The sequence below is a fragment of the Curcuma longa genome, chromosome 15, assembly GCF_044706935.1.
Source record: "Curcuma longa cultivar G26 ecotype Majalengka, Jawa Barat chromosome 15, ITB_CL_G26_1.1, whole genome shotgun sequence".
Classification (NCBI taxonomy): Eukaryota; Viridiplantae; Streptophyta; class Magnoliopsida; order Zingiberales; family Zingiberaceae; genus Curcuma; species Curcuma longa.
The window spans coordinates 6,189,615-6,200,742 of record NC_133875.1 but is presented as its reverse complement, the minus strand read 5'-3'; the positions used below and the strand labels follow the sequence as shown (position 1 = coordinate 6,200,742).

General features: G+C 31.7%; 1 protein-coding gene across 1 annotated transcript in view; it reads left to right on the top strand.

Annotated features, from left to right (window-relative positions):
• Window positions 1-11,128, top strand: part of LOC141845918 (E3 ubiquitin-protein ligase UPL6) — a gene marked incomplete at its 5' end in the record, with an annotated part of 38,292 nt that overhangs the window by 4,302 nt on the left and 22,862 nt on the right. The window contains 9 exon segments of the mRNA XM_074733917.1: window positions 4,262-4,371; window positions 4,482-4,786; window positions 5,835-5,931; window positions 6,107-6,250; window positions 6,349-6,435; window positions 6,536-6,622; window positions 6,805-6,945; window positions 7,070-7,195; window positions 8,442-8,540. Of these exon segments, the coding sequence (XP_074590018.1) occupies window positions 4,262-4,371; window positions 4,482-4,786; window positions 5,835-5,931; window positions 6,107-6,250; window positions 6,349-6,435; window positions 6,536-6,622; window positions 6,805-6,945; window positions 7,070-7,195; window positions 8,442-8,540 (1,196 nt within the window).

Below are 11,128 nucleotides of genomic sequence, written 5' to 3'. Positions count from 1 at the left end.
TATGAACCATGCTTGGACTTGTGCTGGTTATGGTGATGATATAAACAGAATAGTATTTTTTTCTCTCTTCTATTTAGTTGAACATTCTAAGTGTGAACTTGTGATGGGGGTAATCTAACATGCGCAGTGTGAGCTTGTGGTGAGGGTTGACTTTTTGGGCATGGAAATGACACTAAGATTGTCTATAGCAGAGGATCTTGAGGTAGTCGTCGAGAACAACAATGAATTGGTGGGGGTATTTTGATGAGGGAGTAGTCATTGAGAACAACAATGAATTGGTGGGGAGTATTTTGATGAGGGAGCAAAAGCTGTTGCAACCCGAAGTGAAATTTTAGATCATGGCTTGGAGACACAATGGAATACGATTGAGGTATAATTGTATTTGCATGGTTTAGGATGTTGACAAGATTATACTAAATGATTCTTGAGGTTAAGGAGATTGTGGTTATGGAATTTGGTCTATAATGATAAGCCAAAAATCGGCCTTTGGGAGGGGTCAAAATTGATTGTGGTGCATGGTTGCAATCGCCTTTTGGATTTGGTTGTATATAGTCAATGATAGGTGGAAGATCACATGTATGGAGAAGTAAGAAGAGGATAGAAAAGTGGGGAAGAGAAAGAGTAAGAAGCAAGGTGCTTGCTCCTTCTATCGATAACATGGGAGGGATCAAGGGGTTATAAAATATCAAAAATCTTACCAAATGCAACAATGAGCGTCGATGAGAGGCTACCTATGACGAGTGGCAACAAGAGGTAGTGAGCACCAACAAGTGTTAAACTCTTCTTTGTAGCAGCGTTGTTTGTAACAAGTAATAAATATGTAATAGAACTTAGAAGTAGTTGCAAGATGTAATTGTCAGCCATCGCGCGGATGATTGCTGGTCATTTCTAGCCAAATCATGTGCCAAAGAGAAGTAGGAGCGGCGATATCGAAGATGAGAAATCTACAAGGAGAAAAGTGAGGGTTGGCAACTTTAAGATTTTTTTTATATATCAGTTTTAATTAAAACTGAAATATATATATGTGTGTGTATACAATTTTAATTAAAGTTGATATATAAATTTAATTAATTAGATTTGATTAAAATTGATATATATATATATATATATATATATATATATATATTGGCACCATAATTATAATTATAACAGTATTTGTAACTGGTTTTATAAATTTTTATTGTTATAATGATTATAATAATCTTATATAATACTAGCATAATAACTATAACAGTTATGTTATAAATATCAATATTATATTGATTATAATTGTTTTAATTATAATTTATATATTAATTAATTAAATTGGTATAATTAATATGTTAGTGATATAAAAATTTATTTTTTTCATTATTATTATTATTATTATTATTATTGAAATGAAATTATGAGTCAAACAACAAAAAAAGAATAGATTAAAGAAAGTTTAGATGTAATTTGAGTTTAACTAATTAGATGATAATTCTCATTTTATTCAAATTTATTTATGTAAATTTAAAATTAATTTTTAGATTTTAAAAAATAACTACTATTTTTTTTATATTTTAAAAAAGTAATTATAAAATCTCAAAAATTATTATAAGATTTTTATTAGTTTTTAGAATTAACAAGTAATTTATAAATTAATCTTAAAATTTTAAATTTATGCCAAAACTTACTTGTAAATTTAAGATATTAAAATAGCAATATATAAATCTCAAGCTATAGTTTTAAATTTTTTAGTAATTATTAAAAAAATAAAATCTTTCAAGTATATTAAAAAATAACTTTAAATCTCTAAATAACTTAAGAACAGTGAATGAAGTCAAAAATGAAACTTTTGAATGCTTATATCAAAAATTAGATACAAAAGAAAAATTCACTTGGATGTTGCTTTAAATTAAACATATTGAGAGACGTTTGTTGATATTTTTTACAATTAGCAAAATGGTCAGAACGAGGAAAACTTAAAAAAATATAAAGAGTTCAAGAAAGCAGTGAATGAAACTAAGAATGAAATTTTTGAACATTTATATCGGAAATTAGATATAAAAGAAGGGGAAAGAGGCATTTACACAATAGCTAAAGCAAGAGAGAGGAAGACAAATGCTCTTATTCAAATAAGATGTATTAAAGATGAATACAATAAGGTACTAGTAAATGATGAAGAAATAAAAAAGCGATGGAAGAGATTTCATCAACTTTTTAATGAAGATTTAGATGATCAATTTAACTTGGGTAATTTAACTAGGTCAAATGAATATTGAAATTTAAATTTTTATCGTAGAATTCAACCATCAGAAATAGAAAAAGATTTAAATATAATGCAAAATCGAAAAGTAGTTGGACTAGATGATATTCTGATGGAGGTATGGAAGTGCCAAGGGAAACAAGGTTTTGAATAATTTACAAAGTTATTCAATTTGATATTAAAAACTATAAAAATATTTGATTAGTGGAGGGTAAATACTTTAGTTCCCTTATACAAGAATAAAGGAGACGTACAAAATTGTGCAAATTGTAGGGGTATTAAACTAATGAGTTATATCATAAAATTTTGGGAAAGAGTAATAGGAGTCCGCGGTGATCAAAAATCAATTTAGATTTATGTCAGGAAGATTGACATGAAAAGCTATACATTTTCTTAGGTAACTAATTGAAAAATATCGAGAATAGAAGCAAGACTTACATATTATATTTGTCGATCTAGAAAAATGCTTATGATAAAGTCCCAAGAGAAATTATATGGAGAATTCTAAAAGGAAAGGTGCTAGCATAACATATATTGAACTAATTAAGGATATGTATAAGGATGTAATGACAAGAGTGAAGATTTTAAGCAGATTAACCAAAGTGTTTTCCTATAAAGATAGGGTTACATTAAGGATTCACTTTAAGTCTTTATTTTTTTACACTAATCATGGACGAACTCATTAGACACATCCAAGATATGGTACCATTGTGCATGCTATTTGTAGATGAGATACGTTAAGGAGTAAATGCTAAACTCGAATCTTGGTGGAAAATGCTAGAAGTGAAAGGTTTTAGACTCAATAGAGTAAATACAAAATATATGAAATTTAAGTTTAACAATATTATATGTAATGAGATAATTATTAAGATAGGAGATGACGAGCTGTCTGTAACTCAAAGTTTTAAGTATTTAGAATAAAAAAAATTAGAGGGATTGAATGAGATGTCTTACATAGAATACAAATAGGATGATTGAAATGCAGGAGAATGTCATGTGTTTTTGTAATCATAAAATATTTCTAAAATTTAAAAGAAAATTTATAAAATGATGGTTAGACCTGGTATGTTATATTCAGTTGAATGTTGGTCTATGACTCGAACACAAGAGCAGAAGATGAGAGTTGTAGAGGTGAGGATGTTTAAGTGGATGTATGGACAAATAAGGATGGATAGAATAAGAACCTTTTGAGGTAAAACTCTGAGAAACACATTTAAAATGGTAAGGACATATATTTAAACGATCAATAAATGCTCCAGTTAGGTGATGTGAAACGATAACAAATATGCAAATTAAATGAGGAAGAGGAAGACAAAAAAAAACTTGGTTAGTAACAGTAAAACAAGATAAAATTTATTTAAATATAAATGATAATATAGTGGGGGATAGAACCCAATGACATAGAAGGATTCATATAGCCGACTCCACCTAGTGGGATAAGACTTAGTTGTTGTTGTTGGTATTGAAGTTGTTTACCATGTCAAAGGAATTCCTTATCTCAAAGGAAGTATATTATAAATCTTTGACAGAGGAACCTGCCTACTTCCATAAAAGCAGAAAATTGATATATTTCAAGCTGGATTAGTCTAGAGATCCACATGTGTCTCATGCATAGTAGAAGTTTAACCATGCCGACAATGCTGTATATCATTTCTCAGACAGAATGGTAAATTCCTGTTGCAAGGCATGAATTTTAAATCTTGGGTAGAAAATGATAAATTAAATCTTCGGTCAGAAAAGAAAGTCAGGAATGTCAAAACTACAAGGAATTATTCATAATTTTACTTCAGTTTATGTGCGGGTACTAAATGTTTATATTTTTTAGAGTTACTGAATTTGACCTTTTTGTTTTTTAATTTATGTTATCTCTTCATATAGCTTGCTAAGAATTTAAATTATGTTTCCAAAGATACTAATTTTGTTAAACAATCTTTTTAATTCCTGCTTTTAGCAGCTACTGTTTTAATGCTTTAGTGGGATCCTGTTGTTTTCTTCTTGCTTGCTATTGACGTTTGTGCTATGAATGTTCAGGACCACTTGACGAGGACTTGACTATGAATGATGAACATAAAGAAGTTGTAAGTCCTGATTTACTAAAACAGATATCCAGTTCAATTGATTCACGACTTCTTCAGCATTTGGTACGGATCTAGCTTCAATCATATTTTAGTTAAAGGACCTCTGAGGTTCATTTATCATTGGAAGCTGGCTAGTTATTTTTTTTACACCTGAAACCCAACATGTTTAACAGGTCAATGCTCTGTTCAAAGATGCTTTGCAAACTGGATATTCTGATAAGACTTGGCCTTCTAATGAGGAAGTGGAAGCAATTAGTGCTGTTTGCACTTTCCTTCATGTTACATTCTGTACGCTGCCTCATGAACTCATCATGACCCTGCTAGCTTACAGAACTGATCTTCTTCCTGCACTTTGGAGTTATATAAAGAGATGCAATGAGAATCAAAGATGGCCACTATATTCTAAGTTCACAAATAATATACCTGGTGATAATCCAGGTTGGCTGTTGCCACTGGCAGTTTTCTGTCCTTTGTACAAGTAAGGCTATTGATTTTTTTGGTGGTAAAATAGATTTTATTACCACATGTTAATGTTTTCTCATGATGACCTTATAACGGTAAATTTACGAGCTTATGTAGAAGCTCTAATCCTGTCTAGTCTGCTTTGCCTTGAGTTTTTGTGAGATCAGATTAATGTACAGCCTCTTAAGAAATTAATATTTTACCTTTAAATTTCTGTTTGCTTTTTTGAAATCATTGATCGAGGCATCTAATCCTATGAAATTGCCACTCAACGCACAAGATCTATCTTTTTCTGCGTTGCTTCTCCCTTGTGTGTGAAGTTGCCACTTGAGGCACAAGATCTATCTTTTGCTCTGTTGCATCTCCTCTGTTTTGTTTGGTCAGTTGGTTCCTTGAGTCTCTTTGCCACGCTCATAATTGGCACAATTGATCAATACCTATACAAATTGCCTGCATTAAATTGGATCATCAAAGGTGTACCCAATTTTTTTCCCAAGAAATTGACATCTCGCGAGATTGAGAACTTCATAAGAAACTAGAGATTTAAATTTATTTACTAGAAATTAGTTAGACTTCACTAGAAAAATTAATGGAATCAATTGAAATTTGACTTAATTGAGATTGGAAATGGATAGAATGAAGTTAGTATTTGGTCAAATTAGGACGGCTTTGAACACACTGATCTAGTTCTGGCTGATCCTAGTGTAATTCCCAGAGAATGGGCATGGGAAGTAGAGAAGTTTTGTCACCACATAAATTGCTTAATCTTGCCATATCCTGAGATTCATCACGAGCTCAAGGATCATTAGTTCACCCTTGCCATCTTTCACTAGATCTTTTGCCTCACTTATGTCTCTCGCATGCTCACTATTGGTTGAGAGATGTTTCTGTGGATTGTGAGAGAACAATGCTAAAACTTTGCTTCAACTAAAATCTGATCTAAAAGTAGACTTTCTATCATATAGATATATGTAAAAATTATCAATGTTATAGAATTAATGCAATTATTCACCAGAAGGAAATCTTTGAATATGATAAATATCTAATTTCTTGCATTCGTTTAGGCACATGCTAAAATTTGTGGATACTGAAGAATTTTACGAGCAGGAGAAACCAGTTAAAATAACAGACATTCCATCCTTGGTTATTGTTATAAAGCAGGTATTTTTATTGCGTTAGTCTAACTGAATATTCTTTTTCAAGCTATTTTTAATTTGAAACTTGATGCATATCATTTGGTCTCTAAACTATGTTAGTCTTACTAGAATGTTGCACTTAATCCCTGTCAGACCAGATAGTTCATCGTCAATAATGTGGTCACGGTTTCTTTCAACAGGCCTTATGGCAGCTCCTGTGGTCCATACATAGCCATGCACCCTCCTCCCAGAAGTTGCTGAAAAACCTTTCAGATGATAAGACACTTTCTGTGGAACTAATTAAAGTTAAAGCTAGGGTTGCAATGTCTGAGCTTCTAAGCCAGGTTTTTGCATTTTTCTTGGCATTAGAGAAGATTAGTTCTATAGGTTACTTTGTCTTTTTTTTTCTAATTAATTTTTTTTTGAAAAAAACTCAATGCAGTTGCAGGACTGGAATAATAGAAGGCAATTCATGTCAGCTGATGATTTCCATCTTCAAGAAGCAAGGAGTGAAACCTTTGTTTCTCAAGTGAACATAACCCATTTCTCCTTTTGTCCATATCCCTGCTATTCCCTTGTTTTCTTTCCATTTAGAAATCTTCTTCCTAATAAAGTTCTTTATTGACCAGGCCTTACTTGAAAATACTCGAGCATCTGAAATACTAAAACAAGCTCCATTTCTGGTGCCATTTACGATCAGAGTCAAAATTTTCACTGTATGTCTATGAACTTCACAATCTCAAACATTATTTTACTTGTTAAATTCAAGAGTTGCCAACTGATTTGCATGACTTTTTTATCTGAATTTGCTCAAATAAACTATCTACCAAATTGATACTTACTTGATAATATGCCTAGAATTAATTTTGATTTTTCAAATGGTGTTGCTTTGCTTCAGTCAGAGTTAGTGGCTTCTAGACAAAGAAGTGGAGGTCATCCTGCTTTAACTAGGCTGAGGTTCAAAATAAGAAGAAATCGGATACTTGAAGATGCTTTCAATCAGCTAAGTTCATTGTCAGAGGATGATCTTCGAGGACCGGTATGCTATTAGTTTGTTTACATACCTATTTGCTAGATGAGATATGATGGCACTTTACGTTGTGAGAGCAAGTATTATGTTTCTTGTTGAGATTCTTATTCAGCTAATTTGTCAATGCAAGCAGATTCGAATATCATTTGTCAATGAATTTGGGGTTGAGGAAGCTGGGATTGATGGTGGTGGGATTTTTAAAGATTTTATGGAGAACATAATTCAAGCTTCTTTTGATGTTCAATATGGACTGTTCAAGGTTTGCGACCGTATTTTACAGCACTTCTGAAAATCTTGGGCTGCTTTTGATGTTACATTTATGCCATTCAATTTTTGCAATCTTGTTGACAATTCTTTTACTTGGTCATATATTCTCACTAGTCACAACTAATGTGCGATAATTGCAGCATAATGCCTTTCATATGTTGTACCCATAGAAGTGTGAGAACCAAGAATGTGATAATTAGGCTGAAAAGAAGAATTTTAAGGTCCAAAATAATCATATGAAGAATTAGTATAATGATAGTAATTAGAATAGACGAAGGGGGTGAAAATATCCCTATATAGAATTGGAACAAAAGCCATAAGGGAATACTTTTTTCTAGAGCACCAAGGCTTGCATCTCTTTAGTTAAATACCAAAGAGCATCCCCTTTTCTTTTTTACTTCGTAATTTTTTAAGCAGAATTGAACAATTTGGCAAAAACTGTTTGGATTGGTCTAGATGTTCCTTAGATCAAACAAGTGTTTCTTAGATGCAGAACTGATATTTATTTCATCCTTGAACCAAAATATAAAAATGATTTTTTACAAATTGTTTTGAGAGTCTAAATCACCTTCAAATGCACTACTTTTGTAAGGAATATTTATCTTTTAAAATTTGACTTTTGATCAAAACTTAATCTTGAGGTATTGGCTCCAATTGAATCACATATCATTATTCACCTCTCGCAATGCCCAACTGATCGAATATTGTTGTTGATACTTTTAGAATACCCAATTGTTTACGTAAAAAAATTGTTTGATTTTTAGTTGAGTTGCACACAATTTTTGCATAACTACTAAAATTTTCTTTTAAAAAAAGTAGTAAAAATGGATGCTCAGTTGATTTATAACCAAAGATGCAGCCCTGATGATTCAGAGGGACATGCCTTAATGAACTTTCTCGCTTTCCCTATAATAATTGAGTTTACTACATTGTTGTAAGCTTTCAATTTTACATAACATACAATGATATTAGCATAACAGTGGTTAATATATAATATTAAAAGAAATTGGGAAATGAATCCCTTTTATACAATCAGATCCATTTGAGTATCAAAGTAATTAGTTGATAAAATAATTGTTATAAATAGTATAGTGAATTATTTCCCGTCAAATTTGTCTTGGTGGTCATGATTGTTTTATCACCTTGGATGCCTTACTGTTCGAGTGAACAATTTTTGTTTTGTTTATTTCATTTTGATGTTATCCTCAAGTTTGTGTTATTTGTGTCTTTATTTTTAGGAAACACCTGGTCACCTTTTGTATCCAAATCCTGGATCCGCATTAGTTCATGAGCAACACCTTCAATTTTTTCATTTTCTTGGATCTCTTCTGGGAAAGGTACACTGTTTTTCTGCTTTTTTTTGGCCTCCTGTAGAATAATTTCAATTTTTGGGATAATATTTAAATTTTTTGATTGAATTGTAAAGTTACAATATTTTTGATCATATACAGAAGGTTTAGTTTCTTTTCTACAACGTTTTCTCAGCATGACCACTTAATCAATTTGGATGAGATGTTGCCTCACGAAGCAAATATCATTTTGTCGTTCCTAGTATTGTTGGTAGTATTGGTTTCAACTTCAATTTTGGGATTCCAAAAACCTGGTTATGATTATATTGGAAAAGTGGAATCGACAAAATATATGGAAAGAATTAAAAATTCTAATTTTAATTCTGATTAACTCAATAACTTTAGTTGATAACAATAGATGTAAAATCTGGTTTAAATTAATCTACTTATAGTTAGACTAGTCAAATTCGAATTTAATTTAATCAAGCTAATCTATTAAAATTAATCGATTTAAAAATCTAATTTAATTTCTGATTTAATCTATTTAACTAAATATACTTTAGTTAATTATATTAGAAGTATATCAATTAAATTAAAAGCTGACTTGAAGTAATTTAATTTAAATTGATTTAATGCCTATGATTTAATTTATTTTGATTTAGAATGGGGGGCAGCCCGGTGCACGAAGCTCCCGCCATGCGGGGTCCGGGTAAAGGATCCATTGTACGCAGCCTTATCTTGCCTTTGGCAAGAGACTGTTTCCAGGATTTGAACCCGTGACCTCTAGGTCACATGGCAGCAACCTTAATTATTTTGATTTAGAATAATTAAATTAAATTGATTTAAGATCTATGATTTAATTTAAATAACTTCAATAAAATTAGTTAAATTAATAAAATAACTCTAAATAAAGAGCAATAATACACTATATGAAAAATATAGTATGAAATTCAACATGACACACTCTATGCAGTGGGTCCCACATCCATGCAGTGGGGCCCACATCCATGCAGTTGAGTGTGTCATGTTGAATTTCATGCTACATTTTTCATGTAACATATCATTTTTCCTAAATAAATTAAAATTAAACACATCCAATGATTATAAAGAATCTGGAGTTATAAGAAGCACTAAATTGACCATCCATGGCGAGCCGAACAAGTAGATTTACTTGATTGTGGTGGCGCCTTGTGGAAGTGCTATTAGTTGAGAAGCCTAATGGTTAAAATTTAGGATTGTTACAAATTAATTAATTTCTTTAGCCCTATTATATTTTTTTTCTATTGAGGTCGGAGCAAATTTTATGCTCAAGGTTAATAATGTAGTGAATTAGGATTTTTTTTTCAATGTTACATCCAAGGTTTAAAATATCGAGCCGTGCCGAGGTTTTGGTTATGGACCAGAATGATACAGTTTCGGTACCGTATCATACCGTGCCAGTATAGTTTCAATATTTTTAAAATATAAAATATATTAACTAAAATAAAAAATTTAATCTAAATATTTAAAAATAAAAAAAAATATTTTTAAAAAATAATAAGATAATTTAATAAGATCTTTTTAAATTATCCCCAACTATAGCTAATAATTGATTATTAAAATCTTATTAAACCTAAGTTTAAAAAAAACACAAAACAAAAACTGCGACTGACCACGCGTGCGATTGGGGGCACGCGCGGCCCGCGTGCGGAGGCGTTGTTGGGCCCTCGCGACGCCTTCGGTGGCGTCACCGAGGGCGTGCGATGCCTCCGGAGGTGTCTTCCAACCAGAACACCCGTGCCGATGCTGTGTCGATGCCGGTCCATCGGTGGAACGAAATTTTTCGCTAGTATCGTGCGATATGGCTCGAGATTTCAATCCATGGTTACATCACATGCATAAGTTATCAAATTTACTTAAGTATTTAATTATGCTAATGTTTGGGCTTTATAGATTGATCCACATAATTCACTAGTAGCTTTTGAAGTGTGTCAAGGACACTTTTTATTTTATATTTATTTCATTTATACCTAGTGTATGATTTGGTCTTCACTATTTGAGACATACTGATCTTGAACACTTTTGCTAGTATTTCTTTGTCGAACTAAATAGGTTTGATTTTGTGAACTGTTCTCATTATATCTCGGTTGCATCAAACTAGTCAAAGTAATTTTCCATCTCAGTGATCCAATCAAAAAATGTGCTTGGGGTGTAATCTGACATCAGAATTATTGATTTTAAGTTTAACCAAGCAGGTATCTGTCTCATATCTAGGTCTAGGTTGGGTACACAAAGTGGTCCTCTTCATAGAGAACAGAATGATGTTCCCACTGTGAATGATATTTAGGTGATCGTGAAACTACATGCGATGTATTTATGAATTTGTAGGTTTGAAACTCTTGCCCTCTACTGACTTGCTAATTACACTAGCAGCCACGTAATCTCTTGGTTTTTCACTCTAGATTGTGAATCTGAAGCTCATCTTCCACATGCTCACATCCAGTACCTACCTCTTTGATGGAGGGATTTCTTGTCAAAACCAATTAGAGGTTTGACAATCAATGAGAATAAGACTAATTTACACAATAAATTAAGAAATAGGTAGGAAAATAGACAATTAAAGATGATGAAGACATAGATGTAATGTGAAGAAAATG